The sequence below is a fragment of the Apteryx rowi genome, unplaced genomic scaffold (genome assembly GCF_003343035.1).
Source record: "Apteryx rowi isolate R43461 unplaced genomic scaffold, aptRow1 scaffold_190, whole genome shotgun sequence".
NCBI classification, from domain to species: Eukaryota; Metazoa; Chordata; class Aves; order Apterygiformes; family Apterygidae; genus Apteryx; species Apteryx rowi.
In genome coordinates this window covers 102,763-129,757 of record NW_020448197.1, presented here as the reverse complement: position 1 = coordinate 129,757, position 26,995 = coordinate 102,763, and the positions used below count along the sequence as shown (strand labels likewise).

At 44.4% G+C, this 26,995-nt stretch overlaps 1 protein-coding gene across 1 annotated transcript in view; it reads left to right on the top strand.

The window, feature by feature from the left end:
- The window catches only part of WDTC1 (WD and tetratricopeptide repeats 1), a 26,435-nt gene extending 793 nt beyond the window's left edge, over positions 1-25,642 (top strand). The window contains exons 2-16 of the mRNA XM_026062562.1: positions 7,154-7,301; positions 9,522-9,605; positions 10,546-10,592; positions 11,781-11,892; positions 12,332-12,519; positions 13,374-13,556; positions 13,876-13,970; positions 15,042-15,157; positions 16,299-16,374; positions 18,147-18,243; positions 19,417-19,590; positions 22,892-23,127; positions 23,498-23,666; positions 24,095-24,287; positions 24,442-25,642. Of these exons, the coding sequence (XP_025918347.1) occupies positions 7,194-7,301; positions 9,522-9,605; positions 10,546-10,592; positions 11,781-11,892; positions 12,332-12,519; positions 13,374-13,556; positions 13,876-13,970; positions 15,042-15,157; positions 16,299-16,374; positions 18,147-18,243; positions 19,417-19,590; positions 22,892-23,127; positions 23,498-23,666; positions 24,095-24,287; positions 24,442-24,639 (2,076 nt within the window). The 5' untranslated portion in view covers positions 7,154-7,193 and the 3' untranslated portion in view covers positions 24,640-25,642. The remainder of the gene's footprint in view (positions 1-7,153; positions 7,302-9,521; positions 9,606-10,545; positions 10,593-11,780; positions 11,893-12,331; positions 12,520-13,373; positions 13,557-13,875; positions 13,971-15,041; positions 15,158-16,298; positions 16,375-18,146; positions 18,244-19,416; positions 19,591-22,891; positions 23,128-23,497; positions 23,667-24,094; positions 24,288-24,441) is intronic.
- The last annotated feature ends 1,353 nt before the right edge of the window (positions 25,643-26,995 follow it).

The following is a 26,995-nucleotide window of genomic DNA, read 5'->3' as shown; positions in this document are numbered from 1 at the left end:
CTCCCCTTCTCGCAGCAGGCACTGCCCTGTCCTCGCCTTCTCCCCTTTCCTGAGGGTGAACTCTGCCCTGCTCCCTCCTCTGCTCACCTTGCCCTCACTCAGGCCTTCATGAGAAACTTTCTCCTGCCCTGGTGGGTGTCTTGCAGCCCCTTTGCTTGGAGAGGAGATCAGCCTTTGTGCCTCTGCCAGTGTCTGCTGATTAAACCCCTTCCTGGGGCTACTAGGCCTTGTGGGTCTGGGCATCAGGCTGCTTCTTGGGCTGGGCTGAGGTGTTGTCTTGCATCTTCCTCTCCCCTTTCATCCTGTGGATGGCTGTGTCAGCTGAAGGATGAAGGGTAGTGGTAGGATGCCAGCTGAGAGGGTTGCTGTCTGAGGCACTCCGCTGTGTGGGGCCAGTATTGCTCTGGGCATATCAATGTTTCCCTGACGTTTTTGTCCGTTTGTGCTGGGTCTGTCAGATCTCAGACCCTACCTCTTCTCCTGTCCACCCCATCCCATTGTAACCAGCTCGTTCCTCTCTGCTGTTGGCTGTCTCCATGTGCCGAGCCATCTGTCCTAGGGAGTGACTGCTGCTCCTGGCAACTCCTTCAGCTGTAGAAAAACCTTCTTGTTACTAGGTGCCTATTGCTAACCAGGTCGCTTCCTCTTGTTTCTTTTAGGTTTGTTAATATTTTATATATTTTAATTTGACCTGTGATCTCTTGGAAAGTTGAGGTAAAGAGGAGGGTAGGGAAAGTAACCTGCTGAGCGATTGAGTTGGGTCCCGGGTGGTATTTGGTTGGATGAATTAATTTATGGATGCTTAAGGGAAGGGTCATGAGAATCTTCCTTTGAGATGAATTGTATATCTGCAAAGATTTGTAGTATATGAAGTGCTGCTTTTTCATTGACCTTGAGTTTAAAGGCTGAGAAACTTAGACACATCCAAATGCTTAGGAATTACGCTGCCAACTTAATGATGGGTCCTACTGTTTTGTGGAGATTCTTAATGTTGATGGAGCTTTTCTGAAGGGCAGTGGTTTTGAGGTTTGAACTTTGAAGTGCAAGTCTGCAGGGCACTTCTCTGTGCCAGTGTATTACTGCATGCGTAAGTGAAGTAGGGATGTGTATGTACGTGCGTAGGTGGTCCCGTGAGGAGAAAATCCATTCATGCAAAAAATCAACCCCCCCAAATCCTAGCTATACTGGGACTGCTCAACAATAAAAGGACTGAATTGTTTGCTTTATGAGTGTAGAGGCTTTGTTTCCAGACTTGGAGCAAGTGTTTCAGGAAAATTAGAAGAGCTAGCTGGGTAAAGCGAGAGAATCTTGGTATTCCCCCCGCCATACCCTGAAGCACTCTTTCAAAGAGTACTTTTCCAGAAGCTGAAGGGACTCTTAAGTTATTGTCAGCGTAAATACTGTCTAGCAGGTTTTGAGGCCACAACCTGTAGAAATCTGTGACTTGTTAATTTTTGACTGCAAATTTAAAGGCCAGGTATTGCGAAAGTTCTTTTTCTGCCTCTAGAGCTATGTGTTGCAGGAGCAGAAGAATTGGACAAGTGAACTACAGCTAAACACAGGTGGATGGTCATCTTTATGCGTCAGGAGGGTTTTTTGAGGAAAGATTTACTGTGAATGAGGTGGCAGCTGTAACTAGATCCCAAATTTGCAGTCCTGTCTGTGGTGTTCCAGACAAGTTTGGAACAGTGAGGGACAAGGGAAGGGTGACTCTGGCTTGGAACTGAGCACAGAGATACTCCTGAAGTGTGATGGAGAAACATGCTCCAGTGTCATCTGAAAAATGACTGAAAGAAGGTCAAGATGATCTCTTATATGTAGCCAAAGTGAAGCTGCTTGTGAGACCATCGCTGGCAGCGGTAGTGCAGATTTATCTTAAATTTTTCCTTGTCACTGGGACTTAATCCTCTCATTTCATGAGTTGGTTGTGCTGGCTTAGTTAAGAGCTGGAGAATTGCATGAATAATAGGGAAACAATATATCTGACAGTGAATAGAAGTTATACTGTGGACAGGTTTGGTTGAAAAAGAAATGACATATACCCATTTACATTCCCTTCGTGGTAACAAATGGACAGATTCTTTGGAAGGACTTCATGATTGCAAACCTACATGCGTCCAAGAAATCAGAGGCAGTATTTTTTCTTCTCCAATAGGTTGTATGTATTTTCCAGGAGATCTACGAAGCTTAGGAGTCTTTATTCAAACTTCATACTGGAATCAGTTTCTAACTTAACTGGAGACTGTCAATCTATTTGTATAATGGTGTGATCAGTATAATCTTTAGTCGTTAAGAATATTTAATGCTTGTTTCACAGTAGAAGCTCCGCATATCTTACATGCTAACTCATGACCAAGGTAAGCATCATATAGATGGTGAGCGTGAGTCTGGGATTGCGACTGATTGTGGCTAATGGACAAAGTCTGACCTGAAATAAGAATTTGGGAGTTCTTGATCCTTAGTCTGCTGTTCCACAATAATTTAAGCTTGCCAAACTCTTTGCTGCTGTAGTTTCTTACTGCTGAATTCCTGTTGAGCAACAAAGAACAGCATCATGAAAGCGAGAAAGGCTCTTAGCATCTCCTCTGCCAAAGTGTGTGTGCATATGCTGGGAGGCCTTTAACCATCTTACAGCGTTCAGTTGCCAAACCAAGCTCCCTCTAGGCAAAAGAGACACCTTAGACTCATACATTCCCATTTGACCAGTTTGTTCCAAGCCACTCATTCTTCTAATGGTCAAATGCTAAAAACATGCATCGTCCTCTCGGGTATACTAGACACTGAACAACTTGCTAGTATATAGCCTTAGATACTTAGTTTGTTTAAAGTCAGTTTTGTATCAAATGTATTTTGTTCTAATGTCTCTTTTATTCCACTTTCACCAACCAAAGGGACAATTTCATGGGTGATTTCCTTGACCTTTGTCTTCTAAGAAGTAAAGTTAAGGTGTGTTGATTTCTTGTTAAGACCTGCTGAGCAACGATCTGTTGGGACACCTCTGAGTTATTGCAGCTGTCAGCGACCTGTCCAGTGAGTTGAGAAGCTCCACAACACATTTCTAATCCTAAAAGCCAGCTTGCCCTCTCAGAGATGGCAAACTCCTGCGTATTTCTGTGCTCTCTCGGCGAATGTCTGTTTTGGAAATCCAGGCTGTGTAAAATCTTGTGGCAGAAGAGAAAGGATTTGTAGATGGAACTTCGATGGAGAGCAAGTGACTTTAAGGCTCTCTTAAGGAGTGGTAGGATTTGGGGGTTCTGATGATCATATTTTCCTCTGAGCATCCTGTTCATACAGTCAAGGAGTGGATTTATAATGTATTAGCAGTTTTGTAGTAACTGTCTGTCTAGCCTTTACGTTGCAGGAAAGGAAAGGTTGTTTGTCATGTGGAAGTTGAATAAGCTTTTCTGCACCTAACACGGGTTAAAAGCTTACATAGGCAATATATGCACCATGTAATGTGCTGTAAATCCATACTCTAGCTTATTTCACAGTAACTTGTTTATTTAACAGTAAGTTGGCTCCTGGGTGTGGGTTATTTATTGTCTTCTGTGTGTAGAATATAGGGGATCCATGTCTTATGAACCCTTATTTCCCTATGTGTGGGGAATGACCTTCAGGTCATTTGGTGATCTTCTTTCTTGCTAGATAGACATTGAAAGAAAAGGAGCTGCTTAGAAATTGCAATGACTACAGATAAGAGACCTGACAAAATTACTTTCAGAGGTCTTAAGAGAGCAATGGGTCAGTTATCAATTGGGAAGTGCCTACCTGTTTGGCTCCAGCATGGTAGCATGCCTGTCTGGGGTCTTAAGATCAAAAGAAAACTAGGCTGTTCTTAAAAAGGGAAAACAAGAGTTGCCTGTCTGGCAGGAAAGAGGAATGGTTAATCAGGTGCTACTTGGAGAAGGGGGACTGTGGATAGAGTCTGAGTATGTTGTAGGGCAGTCGGTCTGATAGCAGAAGCATTAAGACAAGTAGAAAGCCTCAGACAAGACTGAGATGCTTGGATCTTCTGCAATATTGTCCCTCTTGTTTCTTTTTGTACTTTAGGTTAATGCATCAGTCACCTCTCTGGAAGTAGCTGTTTAACTGCCATCGGTCAATGGTCACAGGTTCCTGTAGAAAAGTGTTCTGCAAGCCCTGTATGAAGTCGGGCAGTTTGTGTGTTTATTAGGGTTGTGCAGAGGAGGAGTTTGGGGTTTCATGCAGTGAGCACCAGAGTCCCACACTTGAGGAGTTAGCTGCTGAGGCACTCTCTGCCCTGTAACTATGGCTGGAGAAAATACTTGCGTATCTTGGGGGCTCTGTGTAAAGACGCCAGCCTGTGGGGCTCCAGGCTAGGAGAAGGGTAAGTAGAGGCTTGTTAGCTGGAAAAGGTGTCAGTGGAGAAACTGGAGGTGAGAGATCACAGATACCATTTATCCTCAAACTTTTAGTCTATCCAAACTTAAAGCTGCTTTTAAATTTAGCAGGCCTCTTGTCTTGCTTCAAGAACCTAGCAGAAGAGTGTGCCTGGAAACAAAATCCTCATGAATGTCCATAGCAATGTAGCTTACTTTGCACTGCTGGCAGGTTTACGTAGTGCTGGCCTTGGACACGAGTAACAGTTCGGCTGTCCTGTTTTCCCATGTTTACCTCTGAGCTGCAGAGTCAGCGTGATCCACCTGCCCTCGTGTTGGGCATTTACAGGGGCAGGCTGGAGCAGATGTGCTATGCTGCTGGTACCTGCCTTCTCTCCTCGTGAAATAAATGGTCTTTTGCTATTGTTTGCTGCTGGGTTATTCTTAAAGGCAGTTGTTGTTATTTTGTTATGGACTTGGTCTCCATAAATAGGCAAAACAATACCAATGGTAAGCTGGCCTGAAAAAGCGGAGGATAGGTATCAAAATCTGATAGCTTAATCATCCTACTACAAGGATTAGTATGAAATATTGATGAGTAAATGCATCCACAGTGCTGCCTGTAGTCATTAAGGCTGGGAGTGGAGCAGGTATTACTTAACATGAGAGTGAGTAAAGTTAAGGACACTTAAAACATGAGGTGCCTTCCTGGGCATTCATGATAACTTTTTTTGGAGTAAAAGAAATGTGGATTAAATACGTACGTGATGGCAAATTGGATAAATAAATGCGTACTAGCTCTGGTGAAAGGGACAATTTCAGACTGGCAAGTGACACGGGTTCTATGGGAGCCCTGATTTATGCGCTCAAACAGATGCAGTCCAACAAAAGCTAAGCAGATTGCGCCAGTGTCTGGGGGTATGAGTAGAGCTTCTGACGTGGTGAACTTGAGACACGTATGACAGAATCTTTTGGCTTACCAGACACTTCTGTTGCAGAAACTAGAGTTGGATTGCAGTGAATTTGGCCTGCTATGTTTACATTTGAGAGGAATTAATCCTAGTGAAAGTAAGGCCTCGTTAGCACTGGCTGTGCTTCGATTGAGAACAGACTTGCAATGCAAAATCATCTCTTTGTCCTGACTTGCCTTGCGTTCAAGGCCTGTATTCTCGTTGTGTGAATTTTATCAACTTAGTTCTCATAATACATACAAAATAGGCCTACAATACTACCATAAGGGCACCTGCTCTTGTGTGATCTGTAGTAGGACACATTTATCTTCACAGACCTACAAACAGCTGTGCCTCTCTTGTGTGTGCTGTATTTGTGAGATCCTGTGGCTACCCTGAAAATTCTGTGTAGGAGCTCGCTACAAGAAAATATGATCTTGAATTTATATAGCTTTTCTTGCTATCTGTAGATTTAATGAGATTACTACCTTTGCTCTGGAGTTGCGCAGGAGAGTCAGCTATTTTAGTAAACCCATCAGAACTTCCACTTCAGGAAGAAGCCTGAAAACTGCTTTCTGTAAAGAAACGTGAATTCTTGGTACTTCCTACCCATGGGGAAACGCCTGCATATGCACACAAACAGCTTTTTGAAACTAAATTGAACCTGTGGTCCAGGGCTTTGGGGAGCCTGAGGTGCATTGGCTGTGGGAGCTGTGATATATCTGCACAGCCCTGACATCGCTAACCGTGGACGTGCTGGCTTTATAGCAACTTGCCAGATGAACCGATAGAGAAGCAGGAGTGGAGTTATTTGTAACTGTGTTTCTGTGAAATGTTCTTGTTTCAGTGAATCAGCATTTCCTCATTCAAAAGAGGATTGATTTGAAAATTTGGGCCTTGTTCTGCTTGTGAATGCTTGTTAAAGAGAATTTAAAACGACTAGCTTATGTAGGACAAAAATGGATATTTAAAATATGATTTCTCTTTAAAGCGAGCTTTAGAAATATCAAAATGGGATAGTGCCGGGTCTGTGGTATGTAAATGGATGAATGACATCATTTCTCAGAGAATAACTGGTCCTTGCTGGGCAGCCTGTCAGGAGCAGGGTCGGCAGAAACACTTTGCGACTTGAATGTTTTCTACCAGGTGTGGCTAACTTCGTGGGACTTAAATTATCTAGGTTAGTGCATGAAATATGGAACTCGGCTAACAATGTGGAAAATGCAAATTATTCTTGGAAATACAGATGAAGAAGATCATCCCTTTTCTATTACTGATATAATCAGGTGTTCAGATGATAGTGTCACTTGATGGTTGGCTGTTATGATTTCTAAGGAACGCTTATGCTCTTTTAGTTATCTTACTTGGCTGATAATCAAATGCAGTAAACAAATCTCTTGCGTTCAGTTGCAGATTTTTTTAACAACGCTTGTCTGAAGAGGTAGCCAAAAAGTATCCATGTCATGTAGACTGTCAGTGTAATTAAGCTTGTTGGTTTTAGAGTTTGGGGAATGGGAAAAGTGAGATTGGACAAAAGTGGGCTGCACGTGTAAAGGTGGAAGAACGGCTGTGGGACAGGATGTGGTCCTAGACTTGCAAGTTCTTCGCTGTTTTGGAAATGCTTTTCTACGCACATGTACAGTTCATTCTGAATTTGTCTGTAAACTGGAGATGGCCTCTTAAGTCAGCTTTTCTTCACTCCTGTATTGCTGCTTCCCATTCCCGAATTTCTTGAAGGGCCTTCATACAAAACTCTTCAGTTCTTAGGCACTGTTGTTTTTGAAAAAAGTGCTTAATCTTGTATATGAATGGCCTAATATGTTTGTATGCTTGCTTTTGTTCACTCCCTTTTTTGTYCTGCAGGTAATTAAATGCCCTTACTGTGGATCTCTGCTCTGTTGGCATGCTTGGTTGCACAGCAGCTCTTCCCATAGCTTCTTTTCCTCTGCCTCACTGGAAGAAGATGGCAAAAGTAAACATTACTAGAGACATCATCCACAGACAGATCAAGGTATGTGTTAACCAAATGTTCTCTTGTGTTGGGTGGAGAGTGGGTAGAGAATTGGTGTTTATGCTGGGTCAGGAAATAGTCATACTCTTGCCTTTTACTCCTGAAAAGATCACTGCTACTTACATATTGATAAGCTGTGTAAAAAGCTTAAGAGAACAAATGCATAGGACCTATTGTCCTCATTAATGAGGAGCTGGGCTGAACTACAGTATGACAAGAATATAGTCCTTTTCCCTATCAGGAATGCATCTTAATAGTTTGACATCAGCAGGTCTGTTTCTTTTTAATATAAAGTTGAAGAGAGAAATCTGCCTACTTCCTTTTTTGGTACTGTAAAGGACTCTTAACTAGCTTTTCTCATGAGTTTTCTGTCTACTTTGTGTTTTCTTTCTTTCTGTGTGATCTTGTCATCAAAGATTGTCTGGCTCTAGTAAAGCAAATGATCTCTTCCCTCCCCCCCCCCTTTTTTTTCCTTTGAGCAGTATGTTTTGCTTCCTTTGTGTAGGGGAAAAACTTCTACTGTGGTCAGATCAGTCATCTGATGGCTGCATTAGTGAAATATCTCTTAATGTGAAAGGACTAGCTACAGCCAGCACAATAGGCAATTATTACTTGGACTTGGAGGCCTCAAATCATTTGCAGCTTTGCTGATAACCAGCACTCACAAAAGTGGTATGTTAGTGGTCAGAATTAGGAACTGGGAGCTCGGATGCCCCAGCTCACTTTGCAGTTTGGTACCTAACTTTGTATGATAAGCTTGTAATTTAATCCATGTGCAAAGATTTATTTTGCTACTCTAACAAGGAAAGGATGGTTCTGTGGTTAGTGTTAGCCTGGGACTTAGCTTACACTGTCTGCTCTGTTAGAGACTTTTGTGTGTGACCTTGGGAAGGTTGCTAAGTCTGTCAGTTCCCTGCAGGAAAAGCAATATCCCATTGCACAGACCTCACAAAGTTACTGAGGTTGCAATAGCAAGGCAGTTATAACTGCAGCACCTTGCATGGGACCTAGCAGTGTTGTGGGAATGCTGTCCATAGAAATATGTAAAGGAGGTTGAAGTTTGTAATGTAAGTTACTAAAAAAAAATCCTATTTTGCTTTGTGTTCCTTCCCCCCCACTCCCCATCACCTTATGTCTTTCTCGGTTTTGATTTCAAATAGCTTTTAGTATCTGGAGTTGATTACTTAATGTTGGTCTGCAGAGCTATAACTCGGTGCACTTGTTCCGTTCTTTGTGTCCACTCTGTGACTGCTAACAAGTCTCATCTACAAATGGTGATAAACAAAGGCTTAAATGGTCTTCATGGGACTATGGCATGGCATTGTACAAGACTGAGACTGAACCAGGTGTCCCAGGAAGGAACCTCCTTCAGTCATTAGCTGTTCCATCCAAAATATGACTTGCATTCCCTTTTCTTCACTTCTGCCTCTGCAGTTGTCCTTCTTTTATCCAAGCCATCTGCTAATGCATCTGTGAACCCTGTGAGATCACAGGGGAAACAACTGTCCTGCTTTTCTTCACCTTCATTTGTACCGACGTGATTATGTGGCAGCTGTTCTCTTCCCTGTAGAACAAACTGTGCTGTGGTACTGCAGCTACGTGCTCCTATTCCATTTCTGGTGAAACAAGCCATCTTTAAAGGATGCTGTCCAGTTATGTTCCCCAACACTTTTCTTCTTGGTGGTAGTGGGCTCAGGGAACAGTGAGAATGACCTGGGAATACTGAGATTACAAGTGCTTGACTCTGTTTCAAGGTAATCTTTGGTGCTTCAGGACAGATTCTGTATAATGGCAGACTTTTCTCCTCAGCAGCTGTGGTCTACTACTGCCTTCTCATGTGTGAATTGTTTCTGAAATCCTTGCCAAGGGATAGAGACAGGCATCTTCAAGCTCTTCTGTATCTTCCATTTCTGGCCAAAAGCAGGCAACTTATTTCTGTCTTGGTGTGGGCCTCTCCAGTCCTTGTCTTGGCTACCCAGCTGGAGCCTGGCAATAAGATAGATGTCATTTTTGAACCAATTGAAGGGCAAGGGTTATGAACTCCTTACCTGGATCTGATATGAAAGATGTCCCCTTACTGCAGGACTGGTACCTGATGCTGTGGATGCCCCAATATCTGGCAAGGTCCCTGCTTGTTTTTACAGTTTTTGAGTCTTCTCTTAAAGGGGCAAAAGTGTTTTGTTTGCTGTAGTCTGTGTGACATTTATTTGCTTCATGCAGGAGAGGGGTGCGCTAGGCTTTGAACGACACTATCATGTCACTGATCCATTCATTCGACGCCTGGGCCTAGAAGCAGAATTGCAGGTAAGTGGGCAGTGTTTAAAGAACAAATTGAACTGCTTGTTCTACAGTAAACTGTAGGAAATACAGCATGCTGGGCTGTATGAGCTTCTTTCTCTTGTTTGGAAGAGAGATACTGTTTACTTACTCCCCTAAACTGCATTAGAGACAGGAATAGTTCAATGAGATCTTGTGTGAGCTTTCTATGTTAACTAATGCACCTACAACAGAGCCTTTAACTGGTGTCTGTCAACTAATCCTAACTGTAGTGCCTGAAGAAGGCAAACCTCTCTTAACTGTCAGCTAGTCAAGATATTCGGCTCTAATAGTGAAGGCTGTAATGTGTTGTCTAAAGAACCAGTTGTTGTACTGCAGTCTGACACAGCTTAAGAAGATCTTAAGATTGTCTTGGTTTGGGAGACCAAAGCGTTCTTCTGTCCCCTTCTCAACCAAGTCTCCCATATCAAATGCTATTCAATGCTATCCTAGTCTTTTCCTGTTACATTTGTTAGTTAATTTGTCTGAGAAGGTACGACGTAGTCGCCCAGCAGCAAGGTGCTTCCAAAAGAGAGTTATCAAAAGTGCATTTTCCCTGGATTCCCAGAGAACCTGTACATGTAATTTGTCAGTCTAGCCATGGGCTTTTGAAACAAAGTCACCTTTCCTTGTGTACAGTAGGATTTCACCAGTAGCCTCTGAGACTGAACTGCCATTTTATTCAATGCTACTTTTTTTTTGTTTGTTTGTTTCATTTTGCCTTTTCTCCCCCAACTGCTACAGCATGTCTTTCTTTTCTGGAGGTGCTTATCTGCCATGTGGGTGGTTTTTTGCAGGGTTGGAATAAAAAGCTGCTTGTATTGGAACAAGTTGTTATGTGTGGGGAGCTCACTGTGTCCTTGTCTTAGAACAGCCCTGTTTGATAAGTCTGAAGTTTGTGTAATGCTCTCTTCCCCTTTTTGCTCAGGGTCACTCTGGGTGTGTCAACTGTCTAGAATGGAATGAAAAAGGAGAGTAAGTATATGCCTTGATTCAGGGGATCTGCAAATTGGTAAGCCAGATTCTCCCAAGAGTGTAGAGTATAGGTCATGTTATCATAAGCAGCCCTTTCCCATTCCTAGTAAAATGAATAAGGGATCAAGCTCAAAGTTTTGAACTATACTAGGAGTTCACACTTCAAAAGAGGTTTTATTTTGTTAAATATATCTAGATATTATTAGATGTGCCCCTTTAATGAGTGCAGAAGGGAAATAGACTAAGAAGTGGAGATTGAAGGCTGGTTCTTTTCTCTTAAGTGGTATTATGGATTATAATGAATCTTTAGGATTTGTCCAGCTGGTTTGAAGTGACATTTCCCTACCCCCCATGCTGTTAAATGCTTTTGCTGGGGGACACGTATAAGGGAGGGAGGTAGAGCATTCACCCCTCTTTGCAACTTTAGAGGGAAAATAAACGTAAGAGCTTTTCCGTTAACTGAGTGGGGTAAACAATATCTGCATGAGATGGATGGAAAGGAAGATCCTGTAGTTCTTGACATACCTCCTATAAGACCCAAAATCTGCTGCCTGATAATTATTTGTTAGTGAAAGTTTCGTGTACTTGAAAGTGAGCTCTGACTCCAAAGAAATAAGTTTAAAACAGCTGATGGTTGCAGATGTCAAATTTATTTGCTGCAGCAGAAGACAGATGTACAAGGCGAACGGCTCCTTGCAGTACCACTGGCACACCCTGCACTTAAAAAACAGTTTGTGAATCACTGAATGGGTTCCGGCTTGGGACTGCTTGGGTACCTCTGAAGTCCAGGAATAGATGGCTTGGCTTGGGTTCGAGGTTGATGTGGAAGCAGTTAATGCAGCCAGGCTAACGTGGAAAATGGAGGCCCTGCTTTTTGCTGTTGACCACATGTTCTTATTGTTTCCATTGTGCCATCTGAACCTCTGGTGAGCAGGTTCAAGGAGCTAAAAACACTTGCTTTATTTTCTGTGGAATTGACATTTGCCTGGTTTAGCTCCCTGAACTGGCTGTGTGGGATTGGCACATGGGAAGCAACAAGAATACATAGCTGAGAAAAGAGGGGGAAGGGGAGCTTCCTGCAGCTGAGTTGACTTAATGGCTGACTGTGGTCAAACCACCCTAAGAAACTGGTCATAGCTTGGAATAGAGGAATACAGACTGCAAATTCTCCTCTTCCGTTTCTTTTAGCTTGTTGGCCTCTGGATCTGATGACCAGCATACCATTGTCTGGGATCCTCTGCATCACAAGAAACTCCTTTCTATGCACACAGGGCACACTGCAAACATCTTTTCTGTCAAGGTAGGTGATTAGGAGGAATAAATGGCTAGCATAAAATCAGCAACTTGAGCAGCAAGAGACTAGATCCTCAAATGTCGCTGGGAAACCCTTTTGTGCGAGCCATTTTCCCAAGGAAATAATTTACTATTTCTAAGGTTAGGAAAAAATGCATTAAATGTAATACCTGCGCCTCTTAGTTTATGCAGCTCCTGGGCTTAGCTACGTACCTCTGCAAAGTCAAAGGAAATGGTTGTAGCAAAAGAGGTTTGATGAAAAGGCCATTACTGTAGTTTGTGACTCTTGAGTGTTCCACTGGCATATATGGGGAACGCAGGTAGTAATGTGGGTCATCCTGCTTTCCTAAAGCAAGCTGCTTTGTCTGTGACCTGCCAGGAAGGTCAGTGACATGCGAAGAGCCTCAGCACTTCTCCAGTTTGAATGTCAAGTCTGTTTTCCACAGTTCTTGCCACATTCAGGGGATCGGATCCTTATCACAGGAGCTGCAGATTCCAAGGTGCATGTCCATGACTTGACTGTCAAGGAAACTATCCACATGTTTGGAGATCACACCAACAGAGTTAAGCGGATCGCCACGGCTCCCATGTGGCCCAACACCTTCTGGAGTGCAGCAGAAGATGGGCTAATCAGGTACAGGACTTTAGTCATTCTGCCCCAAAATGAATTGGATCAGGATCTATTGCAGTATGTACTATGCACAGACCTAATGAGAGACTGTCTCTATACTAAACAGCCTGGGGCAGGTTGCCCAGAGAGGCTGTGAAGTCTCCATCCTTGGAGATATTCAAAACCCAACTGGACATAGTCCTGGGCAACCTGTTCTACGCTGACCCTGCTTGAGCAGGGGGCTTAGACCAGGTGACCTCCGGAGATCCCTTCCAACCCCAGCTATTCTGTGATTCTGTAAAGAGCTTAAGCTAATCTGTCCCTTTCCTGAAACTGGAAGCTTTTATCTTGAAATGTAGACTCCTTTGATAAATAGAGAAGCTGGGAAGAGTATTTTCCTCCACTGAAAAGGGAGGCCAAGAGAGGAATAGCCATATCACATGGGAGGAAGGCAGATACAACAGAGGGAAGTTTCTCTCCAAAGTCATTGAGACTCTAAAACGAGTAGATGTTACCATCGGAATCTGTTCCAGTCTTCATACTAGATACTATTTGTGAGGTCATGACTTGGAGTTTAATTTGGAGCTTGAATAAATCTGTGCACATTATAGAGTTGTTTTTAGTGATTACCCTAATATTGAGACTTAGTGCATATTGAATTGAGGTGCTCCCAGTAACCTGTGACACAAATGACTGTTTGTGGTTAGTGCCATCTCTTCATACACAAGCCAGATAATTAAATGTAGGTTACCACTGAGCAGTATGAATGTGGTGGCTTGAGTCATTTTCAGTTTGGTCGCCATGGAAAGCTAAACTCTCCCTTACTGCTACTTCTGATATGTAGTGATGCAGATCACCTGACTCTCTTCCCTTTACAGACAGTATGATCTGCGAGAGAACAGCAAACGTTCAGAAGTCCTAATAGACCTGACAGAGTACTGTGGGCAGCTGGTGGAGGCCAAATGCCTCACAGTCAACCCCCAAGATAACAACTACTTAGCGGTGGGGGCAAGTGGGCCCTTCGTGCGACTCTATGACATACGCATGATCCACAACCACAGGTAATGGCAACTGGCTCTTCTGGGCCACCTTGGCAGACATGAGTGGTGCAGAGACCTGCTAAAGGCCCTGGTGGGAAGGGGACGTTGCAAGGATCTGGTGCTCACCTGTCTCACTGTGCAGTTCTGCCAAGTCTTTTCTCTCACCCACAGAATCTTTTTGATCTGTGTAAGTACACTTGGGTGGTGTGATGCAGGTTGTGACTGCACAGTTGTCTAAACGTGTGGCCTTACCCTTGCGTGTGAACAAAAAACGTCAGGATAGATCAGGCTTTCAGCAGTTGAATGCTGTGATTATAAGACTACTCTTCTTTCTGACTAGAAAAAGCATGAAGCAGAGTCCTTCAGCTGGAGTACACACATTCTGCGACCGGCAGAAACCCCTCCCGGATGGTGCAGCACAGTACTACGTGGCAGGTATGGGGACCTGTGCTGGGGGTGACTGATGGGACTTTAAATTAAAGCCTGAAGAAACTGAATTCTACCCATCGCACCAGAAACCACTGCTTGGAAGAGCTTTTCTCTAACACAGGGATGTTTCATGGAATTGTAGATTCTCTCACTTCTATGCTGTGAATTCTTGCTTGAGTATGTTACCTGCCCACATTCCCTAATTTGGCAGTGGTATGTGTTGGTGAGCTGGCCTTACTCCTTCTCGTCTAGCATAAATGTCTTTTTGTCAGCTTTACTGGAAAAATCAAGGATTGGATAACCTGGGGCCTATAGACTTTCTTCTGGGACTGGTCCCATCAAGGCTGCTGTTTAAAATCTTCTTGGCACAGAAGACAAGTGGCTTGTCTTCATCCTGTAAATGAAAAATGAGATGCAGATCCTGGGCACCTAGATGGCATTCTTCCCCAGTACTGATTATTTACTATTTTTTTTCCAAAATGTTTGTTTTTTAAGTATCTTAGACCAACATGTTCAGCAGACCAGTTTTGACAATCTTGCTTACGATGAGTCCCACTAGAGGATTTCTTAGGTCCCCTGAATTAGTCATGCGACACATCTCCAGTCTGAAGCAAAAGAACCTTTGTGTGAGCTGAATATTTAGGAGGCTGGGTTTGCCTGTGCTAAGAGCTTTATTAAGGAAACCTGATTAGAGGGCTGAAGATGGTGGTGTGTGTTTGCAGTTGGCCACAAATCACAGAAGCTGAGTCCTTGGTGAATCCCTAAAACTGAGATTTGCTGGATTCTGCAAACTTCAGTGTTAGTAAGCTAGCTAGAATCCAGTTTTCTGTTCATATGGAGATGGCCTTGCAAAAATGGTATCTAGAATTTGTGGAAAGACAGCTGTGTACATCTGAGTGTTTCGGTGGCTGATGAAAGGATTTATTAAACAGCAGTAGGAAAGTGGAAAATCACTTAGGTGCTTGTATTTCATGACCTTGCTCTCTTAATAACCTCTTGTAAAATGGAGCAGCTGGAGTAGGACAAAGATGACAGTTGCTAGTTACACTAATATGTATGGACCTCTTCCCCCCTCAGGGCACCTTCCAGTGAAACTTCCAGACTACAACAACCGGCTGAGAGTTCTGGTGGCCACATACGTGACCTTCAGTCCTGATGGCACTGAGCTCTTAGTCAACATGGGAGGGGAGCAGGTAAGAAGACAGCTAAGGTTTGGCAGAAAGCTTCACATTCAGGTGTGTTTGTTGGGCCAGCATATGTTGTTGTACATTCTTCAAAACAGGTATAGCAACTTCTCTGTGTGTAATTTGATTGATTTTTAAACTATTTTCTGATTCATTCAGACTAAATGTCTGGCATTAGGGATTTAATTGTTATGCTACCACTGATTAAACTTGAACAGCATTTTGATCTGGTTTTGCAATTCACATTTCCCCTCTCTGGAAGAGGGGAAAAAATGAAATTCTGGAAATGACCTTACCTGACCTAGAAAAGATTTTGTAACTCATTCTTGAAACATCAAACTGCTTCTGTAATAGAATCTGGTAAATAAAGAACTTATAGAAGCAAAGGCCTTCACCTGGGGTATTGATTGCTTTAATTTTAAGCACTGGGTGATATTCATAGGCTTTACAAAAGATCCATCAGTGAAATGAGAAAATCTGCTTGACAGCACTAATCAGCATGGATTAAGCAGGAACTGCCCTTGTAGGCAGGTTACTCTGTGGTTGTCCCCTATAGATCTCTTTCTCACACTGCATTCACGCTCTTTGAGAGAGGGTACTGAGTTAGATGAATTGTGGGTCTGATCTGGACTGTCAAGTTTTATACCAATACAGTTCTAAATTAGGGCTTTGTAGGGTTGGTTTTGAAGTTTCTCCGGAAATCTTGGCCTCCACTTGGAGAAATCTTTGCCTTGGTTTAGTATGCTGCCTCTTTTCTGCCCATAAATGTTTGGTTTGCATATAATTGCTGTGTTAGTAGAATAGTTAATATATTCCTGGAGTTGACCAGAAACTGACTTGTTCAAAAAATTTCAAGTCATCTTTTAAGTTCTCTAGAGGACTTTGTTACCTTATGAGAAAGACAAGGCTTCTGTTTCTCAGTGCTGCTTTTCCTAAACCTAGTGCTGGAATGTAACAGGACCTGGTACTGCTGTCATCCTGTGTGTACATGTCCATAAACAAGTTACCCAGTTAGAAATTATACGTTCATCATAGCAAATGATGAACAGTGTGCGGAGCCCTGTAGCCACCTACCCCCCTTTTACTTCTGTGACTTTGGCATCTGTTTCACGGACTCTTTTCTTTCTTGTTCTCTTTCTTTGTTCCTTAGGTCTATTTGTTTGACCTAACTTACAAACAGCGACCGTACACTTTTCTTCTCCCAAAGAAGTGCCATACTTCAGGGGGTAAGTATGATGCTGTTATGAAAGTTAGTGGAAGACAGAGAAACCATGTACTTCACAACTCTTTTTCAGGCTGCAGCCTGGTCTGGACAGCAGCTGGGGGAATAAAGTAGGGCATAGCTGTGGCTGGGCTGTTTCTGCAGTTCATACCCCGAGTTCCAAAACCCTTCTACAGAGTGACAAAACGTGTTATAAGGGGAGAAGTGAGCTGTTAAGAGGTGTATATGTATATGAACTAAGGAGGATGCTTAAAACAGTGCATAAAGGATAAAGTAGACTTTGTGTAGTGGTTAAGGTCCTAGTATCCTTCCTTCAACTTAAGGAGATAATTTTGTGTGGACAGATGTGGAAATGTGTGAGGTGTGTGTGTGTCATGGTTGTTTTTTTTTATTATTATTTATTAATAAAACATAGAATGGATCTATTGTCCCCTTATACGCCCATTAGGGAGGAGGCAGAAGAATCTATTCCCTAGTCAAAGAATTTGGTCTAGAACTAATCTCCCTTCTGGTGGTAGGATAGTTGTATCAAAAAGTCATTTCTTTGATAAAGTAAGTAAATCCAAGAGCCTTTTTATTCCTGGCCCTGTTTCTTACAGGGCCTGTTCATACACAGGTACTGCGGGCAGTAAGTAGTGAACTTCTAGAGCACTATGCTTGAGGCAGAGACTGACTCTCTTATCGGGGAGTGTTCCCAGCTCAGCCCCTTCCCTTTTCTCAGAGCATTCTCTGGCAGAGTTTGATCTGTGTACTCAGCTTGCCTTGGGCCTTAATCTAAAGCTCACATCCTGGTAGCAAATAGACTCCCAGCCCTGCCTGCCTTTCTCTTCTGTCTTGAATGCACGTGGGTGATCTGCACTGTGGTATCTGGTGAGGTCACGCTTTAAAGTCAGGACGGAGTTTGAACAAGCTCATGGTGGTACAATTGCAGCAAAGGCTCCACCCTGCCGGGTACAGAAAGTTCAGGCAAAGGCTGTGAAAAGGTGGCATCTGTACAAAGGATGAACTTCATGTGCATGCATGTCTCTGCACACTTAAACTTCCGTACAGTTCCAAAGACTGGTTGGACATTGTCCCCAATTTCCCAACTTCCAAAATGGCTGCAGGAACACTCCCAGCTGCAACACAAATGCAGGGCAGTTTGTAAAACCTGAAGCTGAATGCTTTCTATAGGAATGGCAGGTGATGCGGCTGCATGACCTTCAGCAGATTACTTTAGCTTATAACTGCTCTTTAAGCAGTAGGGTAAAAAAAAGAAGGAAAAAGAAAAAGCATCTAGAATTACTTCATTGAATTCCTAGATTGAGTCCACTCATCCTTCCTGTTCTACTAAATGTTCAACAACTAGGTCCATGATACATTGTTTCAATGCATTGAAAAATGCAAAGGCATGTGGAAGTATGTTTATTTCTAAAGCTACAGTTTTAAATGTCAGGCTTCTGGTAATCAGTCAGGTACTCTGATTATGGCCTAGGTTCAGTCTGAAGGTAGTTCGATTCAGACTGCTGTGTGTGTGTGTGTGTGTGTTTATAGTTCTTTGTGTATCTGGTTTTCTGTTTCCAGAGTTCTGTTCTGAAGGATACAGCAGAGATTTTGAGTAAATGTGAGCTGTCAAATCAAATCCAGGTGGTAGGAGAAGCAGTGGGGTAACCTTGGCTCTGCTGTAAAATAAAACTCTGAAGCTTCAGAGATTAGTTTGTATAATTTGCATTGATCCATAGCATAGTTTGATCCTTGTTTTTTTTTGTTTTTTTTTTTCTTCTTCCTAACCTTCAGAAGTGCAGAATGGAAAAACCTCGACCAATGGAGTGTCAAATGGCATCCACCTCCACAGCAATGGCTTCCGCTTGTCTGAAGGAAGAGCACATGTGAGGTAAGAGGTTAAATCTGCCTAACCGAAAGTCCTGTGGCTTTGTTCACAGTCTCTTCCTCTTGCTGAGGTTAGGTGCTGCTAAACAGGGTGTGAAATGCAAATCTACTTGGTGTGTTGACTTGATTGTCAAGGGGTCTCTGTCCTAGGGGCTGTCTTTGCTGCTGGTAAATGAGCTATGAGCAAGAGTCAGATCAGGCAGCAGCGTCCTGGGAGAAATGCTGTCCATTAGGATTTGTCCCTTTTTATGGTGAATTACTGCTGACAAAACTGAGAAGTGACTTTTCAGACCTGGAAACAAGGTCTTTTTTAGCTATCCTGAGTGGTTGTTACTTCCTGACCTTCAGGGACTGTGTGGAGACTGTCACATCCAAAGAGTCTTTCTTTCTTTTGCTGTTTGTTGGGCTCTTGCCTGCTGCAGACTGATGGAGCCACTGAAATTGCTTCACGATAATGACACTGGAGTAATTACTCCTGCAGTCTGCATTTGAGCTAGGAATGGGTGGAGAGCCCTCTTCTGCTGTCTCTGTGCTCTGCTGCTTTTTTCTTTACAAGCTAAATGCAGCTGAGGGGGGAAGCAGAAGCAGACTTGCAGCACATCTTGCTGGCTGGTTTTCCTCCAGCTGATGAGACATAGTTAACAGTCAAGATGCAGTTGCTTAATGCCATATATGGGTAGTCTAGGTTCCACCAAAGTCGCTTTGCTGAATGTTTTCAGCTTGTTTCCTCTAGGTGGCCCCTCCATCACGGCAGCAGAATTGCGGGTGGAATTTCGGCTGGCTGAGCATGAGCCTTGTGCAGCCCTATGAGCTCAGATGCTTGGTTTCCTTCTGAATTTGCTTCCTGTTATGCATTGCTGAAACAGGATTGGAAATGTTGTTTATGCAGTCAAAGCAAAGTGTACCATTGAAGTTTGAAGGATTAGATGCTTAGAATACTCACTGTTCAATTTGAGTTTATAAAAAAAGAAAAGATGGTCCTAAAGAAACCTGTACCTGAATAACTGAATAACCTGTATTTAGCAGGAAAGTCTCTTCTGCCTTTTTCTGAAATTTCTGGTATTAGCCAATGCTTGCTGGAACCTGTCATGCTAGAATAAAACCCTTCAGACATTTAGCTGGACCGAAGTGTTAACATGCGAGACTGGACTGTGCTCCTTTCCTTCTTTCCCTTCAGTCCCCAGGTTGAGTTGCCTCCCTATCTGGAGAGAATTAAGCAGCAAGCCAACGAGGCCTTTGCTTGCCAGCAGTGGACTCAAGCCATCCAGCTGTACAGCAAAGCAGTCCAGAAAGCCCCCAACAATGCCATGCTGTATGGAAACAGAGCTGCTGCCTACATGAAGCGCAAGTGGTAAGGAAGCAGAGCTCGGTGGGGTACAATATCAGAGAGCTTAGTGTCACAGGCAGCGCTGGTGTCTGTCTTTTGGGTACCACAGATACCTTGTTGTGTGTTGTGTACCACTGTGAGGCACCTGGCTTGGCTATGTGTGAAGCAGGGTTGGGGTTACGGGATCAAGCTGTAAGTGGGTCACCCCTAGCATAGAACAAGTGGATTGCACAGCGGTGTGGGTTGGAGAATCGTGGCCACAGATACCACATAGACAAGCACAGCTGGTAGTAGCTCATCATTTTGCCCACTGGTGTGCCAAGTAATGCTCTGGTCCTTTTCTGTTCAAAAAAAACCCCAAATCCACTTCTGAGTGATAACATTATGAGTATCTGCAGGATGCTTGTATTTCTTTGGTTAGTTCTGGTCTACATGAGAGTGTGTCCCTAAATCTGCTGTCAAAGGATGAAGTAGTGGTTACTGTGCTTCCTAATTCATATCTCATGATCTAAGGTTGTTGCAGGCCTGCCTGAAGTTGCTTTGGTTGCTGCTTGAGCCCCAAGTGACTAGTGTTGCAGATAAAGACAGATGTGATCTGGTGATTCCCTTGTTACTGTAGCTTACCCACATTCTGAATGACTGGAAACAAACCTTTCTGAGGGATCTGGCGAGGTGGCAACTTGTGCCTCAGAGTCTGGTGGGGGGATTCTGTCATGATTGTTGTGAAATACGCTGTTAGTCTCTGCAGTAGCTAATGTTTTTTCTGACCAATAGTCAGAGCTGCATCTGCAAGATACAGCTGAGCTATTTTAGTATCTGTCCCCTTGAGCAGAGTAAGACTGAGTAATGTGACTTACCATTAACATATTTGAAATAGCTGTAGTCCTTCATCTACGTTTGCTTTGTGAGGATATCCTTCTTCTCTCCCCGCTGAAATCCCCGGTATGAGTTCTCCCATCTTCCTCTCCGAGACGAAGAGCAGCCAGCAGTTGCTGTGACTGTTGGTAACTAGCCTACTGGCTGTTTTGCAATAGCAGAGATTTGGGAGCTGCCTCAAAAAGACCTCAGTGTTCAGAGGGAGAAGAACAATAGGGTGGGATTAAGGAATGGAAGACAGAAGCTGGGTGCTGATCTTATGAGTGACTTTTTTCTTATAGGAGTCATTTTTCCCAAAGGATTTTGGCAGATCTGAAAGTAAACTGCTCCTTTCTGAGTGTCAACTAGTGTTTGCTACGGTTTTCTGTAGCTGGCAGATGTGAAAATATATGCACGATGGGTTTCTGTGACTTGTAATGATTAGAATTGGTGCTCGGTACTAAGCTGGTATCTTCTCAAGAACAGAAAAGATGGGGCATTTTTCTGCGAGGAACAGCTACTGATGTTTGGCATGTGAGGGCTGGGATGTTGCTGAGAGGTGGTGAAGGCAGTTGGACTGTGACCCATGTTGAACCATGCTGCATCTCTAAGGTGTTCTTCATGTTCAAGGTGTGAATGAGGCCACCCTGTAAAATTCTGCAGGCCTTGCTTTGGCCTTGTTCTCTGAATAACAGAGAGAGCTAGAAAGAGGAAGATCTGTAATTCCATAACCTCCCCTTGCTCGCTTCCCTCAGTTTGCTACCCATACTCTGTATCACTTCAAACACTGTCCTTTTAAAATCTGGTCATAAGAACCATCTGCATCACTGTCCAGATTGCTTTTAGTGGTCTATATTGACAGCACTTCAGCTGACTTCTAGTTAGAGCATTTGTGCACAAGCCAGGTCAAAACTGTACCCATGGGAGAAGTCAGCACCTGCTTCACATCTCAGTGTGTGAATTCCCACACCAGTCTGTTGGGTTGTCTGACTCTGGTAGCTGGGGTTGACGGATTTTTATTTTTTTTTACTTTATTTTTTTGAGTGTGGCAAAGTAGCTAATGACCCAGCCAGCTCTAAAAATACGAGACACCTGTCTGTTACCATAACAGGTAACTTGCACTACCTCTTTATTTGAATAAAAGTAGCTTGATGCTGTGCATCCAGCCTCCTGGATCAATACTGACACAGTGCTGAATAGATGGATGCAGGCATCAAGAACCATGTTTCTTCTGCTCTGCTGCTGATGTCATGGACAAGCCACTTCACCTTCTTTACTGTGCTAGTGAGCTGTAGTTTGTGGCCAGTATCCACCCGGAGGAGCAAAAGAACAATGGGATGGATGGTTTGCAGAACATGCCTGTAGCACTGCTCAACATGTAATCCAAAGATTTGAGGCTCCCTTTAACTAGTAGAGATACAGGGGTACCTCTCTCCTGACAAAGGCTCCACAGGATCCAAAACTAACACCCTGTGGGAAGTACAGGACAACCTGCACACCTTGGGGCTGTTTCAGACTTTGGCAGACCCAGTGCACTTGGGTTACAGGTGTGAATCCTCATATTGATTTGTTTATTGCTGTCATATGCAGACTTGGCCCCCCTTAGACAGATTGTGGTGCCTCTGGACAGTTTAGGCTAGATGCCTAAGGGAAAGGAAACTGCCTGTCAGTCCTGACTGACTTCTCAGCCTTTATCAAACTGAATTAAATACCAGCCTGCAAGCCCTGTCAAATCCTTCCTGCTTCCAGAGCACAAGCTGAAGCACTCTTATTCCCATAGCCACGGAGCACAGGGAAATCAAGCATAGTCTCCAGTAACTGTAAATAGGTTATAAATATCCACTATGGTATGAATCTGCTGTAACACCTAATTTTTTAAGACTTTATTTTTTTTTCCTAGAAAGGTGAGAAAAGACTGCTGCTTTAGATCTGTGCCCGTGGTCTATGAAGTGTGGTGGTTCTGTAGCTCCTTCTGGAGGACTACAAGTGGCTGTGGGCAGGGAAACATGCTGCCACACTGTGCGTCCACAAAGGGGCACGCGTGAGCTACCGTGCTCCGAGGAGGCCCTGCTCGCTTTGCAGGAGAGGCCTTGTGTCTGCTTGGCCAGAGGCCTTGTGCATCCTCCATCTTCAAAGGACTTCCCTAAACGCATTATGTCAGTGAGCTCTGCTCTGTAGGATTTAAAATGGCAGGTCAAGACTTGCTGGGCTTTGCTGTGTGGTCATGTTACAGGGCTGCTGGTATACAGGAAAGGGGATCTTTGTGGAGGTGTATTCAACAAGCTAGGCTTGGTCAGGTGGTGCCCCAGGAGACAGCAAATGCTATTAATACGTGAACTTGTGGGTTGTCTGCTTGAATAGAGAGAGCTGGAAACAACAAACCTTGGAGTGAAGCAAGGGCTGGGAAATGACAGCAGAAGACACGTTGTTTCTACCTGGACTATCTATTTCACCTCTCCCTTTTCTTCAGGGATGGAGACCATTATGATGCTCTAAGAGACTGCTTGAAGGCCATATCCTTGAATCCATGCCACCTGAAGGCCCACTTCCGTCTTGCCCGCTGTCTCTTTGAACTCAAGTATGTGGCAGAAGCACTGGAGTGTCTGGATGACTTTAAAGGGAAATTCCCAGAACAAGCACATAGCAGTGCCTGCGATGCACTAGACAGAGATATCAATGCAGCCCTCTTCTCCAAGAGTGATAACGGTGAGTGCCAGTGTTCAGGGAGATTCTCCCTTGTATAGCTTTTACTATAACCTTGGTTTTTCTCCTTAACCTGCCCCTGTGAAGTAAAGCTCAAACTTCTGAGAGAGATTGTTATTGTGCACAGAAACTGGCTTGAGCCTGTTCTTGCCTCAAGTTTGGTCCTGGTTCACTCTTGAGCAAGAGCATGATAAAAAGAATCCCCTGTATCCAGGAGATAATCTGGAAGGAAGCTTGTGGTCTAAGACCTGTTCCCGGCTGAAACTGTCCTTAACTCTCCTCTAAAGCTGGTGGTCTCTCCTAGAGTGCTTTCTGTTTGCTTGGAATGTGTTCCTGCCCAAATCGTGATGAGGGAAATCTGTTGTCCTTCCAGCTGAAGACAAGAAAGGGGGTGGCCCCATCCGGCTGCGAGCCACAGGTCGTAAGGATTCCATCTCAGAGGATGAGATGGTGCTGAGGGAGCGCAGCTACGACTACAAATTCCGATATTGTGGCCACTGTAACACTACTACAGACATCAAAGAGGCCAATTTCTTTGGCAGGTATGTTGGTACAGTGTGATAGGGATGCAGGACAGGTGTGTGAGCAGCAGCAGAATGCTCTCTTCCATCAGATAAAGCCTCATGCATAGTCACACCTGACTGTTCATAAAATGATGCTGGCACTGGTTTGCGGGGTTGAAAAGATAACAGAAAATCTCCTTTTTGCATGGCTGTATGAATAGCAGGTTCAGTAGCCGATCCACAGAGCGCTTGGTTGGGCTAGCTTTTCAGAAAAAACACTTGGGATCGAAAAACATGGATTCTGGGGCTGGAGGGAAGCAACACAGAAAGCTTTGTCTGGATCCGTGAGCATGCGTGTGAGGGGTGGCAGCCTGCTGATTATAGAAGCCAGCTGAGATTCTCATGTCTGCTAGAGACTAGCTTTGGCTCTGAGCTGTGATCTCGTGTCTCTGCTCCTCTCACCCTAGCAATGCACAGTACATAGTCAGTGGGTCAGATGACGGCTCATTCTTCATCTGGGAGAAAGAAACCACCAATCTCGTTAGAGTGCTGCAGGGAGACGAGTCGATTGTGAATTGTCTCCAGCCTCATCCCAGTTACTGCTTCCTGGCCACCAGCGGCATTGACCCAGTTGTACGGCTGTGGAATCCCAGGCCAGAGGTAAGAGCCCAGTAAAAGACTGGGTCTTGGTGGCATAAGATGTAACACAGACCTGCCTTTCTGACTGGGATCACTTGATAGCTGCAGCAACAGTAATAACCTCTCTTTGGTCCTAGCGCTATCTTGCTGAATTCTCTCCCCTCTTGTCTTGCAGAGCGAAACCCTTAATGGCCGCGTGGTGGTAGACATGGAAGGTGCTTCCCAAGCTAACCAGAGACGAATGAATGCGGACCCGCTGGAGGTGATGTTGCTGAACATGGGGTACCGGATTACAGGACTGACAAGTGGTGGGGCTGGAGGCTCAGACGATGAAGACAGCTCAGAGGGGCAAGTCCAGTGCCGGCCCAGCTAAAACAGAACTGCCTCTCCTTCCTCTAATTGTTTGGTTGAAAGGGAACCTAGTTTCCTTGGTCCTGAACTTTCTCTGATGAATGACTGCACTGTTTCGCACTATGCACAGAGTAGGACAAGCTGGCAGGGGCAGGAGCGGCCGTCTCTGTAAACCACCGCCTCCATCACCTCCTCCTCCCGTCACACTACTGAGCAGCATGGCAGTGCAGTCTGGGGTTTGCCTTTAGCGGAATTTAGTCCTGGCAGGGATCTTTGAGTTGTCTGTAAGCAGTGTAAGCTGGTGACTTTTTCCAGAGCTGCTGTATGACCTGGTACAGAGGGATGTTGCCTGCATTCATGCATTTGCAGAGGGGATGTTAAATTCCTGAATAAAATACAAACCTAGGGCAGAGGTTATGGAATGATTTTACTGCAGTAATCTTGATCTTGGAAGTTTGGCTTAGCCATTCTGCTGCCAGCCTGTGTAGGGGCCCTGGTTTAGGGGGTTTGGCCATGAAACACCTGTTGTCCCGTAACATCTTTCTTCTGGCTTCCATCTCTAACGTGTCATCACCAGATGTATCTGTGTTGTGTTAAGGACTGGACATTGCCTGTTCTTGTTCCTGGGCATCTGTCTTAGTTGATGAATCAGTGGTGGCACTGAGTATGTGCAGCTCAACAGGACAGGAGATGCTTGCCCAGCTCTGATACTTTCTTCTACGAGTTATGAACTTGTGGAGAAAGGTGGCAACAATGGGAGGAGGTTCGATCAGAGGCCTAAGACTTAATGTAGCTAAAGCTACTGAGGAAAGGGGCTGGTAACAGCACTCTTCCAGAGCTTCTCTCTCTATTGCCCAAAATGTGTGTAGCTATATTCACCTTCTCTCCGTGTCACCTGTGCTGCAGCTGAGAACGTTGCCACCATGTATCTGTTGCAACTAATGTTTTGAGCTTTTAGACAGCAGCTTTTTAGTGCAGCCAGCTGCTCTGTCTTGACCAAGGTGGGCCTTCTCTGCCTCATTATTGGTGTAACATCTGATGGATTAGTGGTCCTCTCAGGAACCCTCCTTCCTCTTCCCATTCCCCTCCCTCACTGACTCTGGCTGCAAAGCCAGAAATGCACCTAGAAATGCAGCACTGTACTTCCATTTCTTCCCCTCCCATGTAACATGCAGCCCTGTTTTTCCCCTCTTGCAGTTGCCAAACACTAAATATCGAGTAGATCTTACACAGCTATGCTACAACCGAAGCTGAAGAGGTTGTTTTTTCTAGGACTATCAACTAAGACCAAAGAGCCCCTGGGAGATCTTAACTGCTCTGCGCTGTCTCTTATCTCTTACTGCTGAAGGTCTGAACATGCTAGCCTTGGTCCCAGGGGTGCAAGATGCGTGTGTGGGAGTGTGTGCACATGCGTGTATGCTGCATTAGGGTTGTTCTTCCATGGGGTGCAATCCCTGGTCTTCCTGTCCCTGCTGTGAAAGGATGAGGCCTCCCTTTCCTTCTCTGGCTGCTTCTGGCTGCCAGGCATTGATGAGAGAGACTGCACAGTGCTGGCTGATCGAGGTAACTGGCTTCCTCTCCCTTCCAAAACAGTCTTTGAGGTGGATGAGCCTTGTACAAGAGGGAGAGAGGTCATAGAGTCTCGTAGCTGGCAGCCTCTCTCAAAGGGTGCTGTTCCTTGCATAGAGGGACATCCCCTCCCACTCCACAATCACGGTGGAGCTATCGGGACCTGATTTCTGCTCCTAAGACAAAGATTTCTGCCTGCTCCCTCGTGTAGGTGAAGCTGAGCCTTAACAAGCCCCAGCACTTTGGGAGCATTCCCCACACCACCAAGGAAAGACCCTTGTGCTCTACTGAGCTGTGATGGCAGACTTCTGTTTTGTAGTTCAATCAGACTTACCCTCCATCTTCTCCTGTTGAAGCAGAGCTCTCCTGGGACAGATAGTCATGTAGCTGCTGAGAGCATGTTTGCTTGTTTTAACACAACACCAGTGCGGTAGATGTGCCTGCTTGCTCAGTTTACCCATTTGGTTGTGTACGTCCTCCCACCCCATGTGTACCCTGGCGCCCAATGCTCTTCAGAACCCAGAGGCAACCGAAAATCCTTCTCACTTGGGTGGCTTTTTGACGTGGTCTGGCCTTTTCTTTTTTGCTTAAGGCTTTCCTACTAGACGCATCTTTTTCCCTCCCTCTCCTCCCACTCAAACTTTTTTCAGCTTTTACTAGACAATGTCTGCAGACTTTGATTTTTTTTAAACTGAGAGTCTCGGATTGGAAGCTCTGAAAGGAACAGACCTCTCCCTCCCCATTCACCTTTTGCTGTGGCAGCTTTTTTTTTTTTTTTTTTTTTTTTTTTTTTTTTTTTTTTTTTTTTT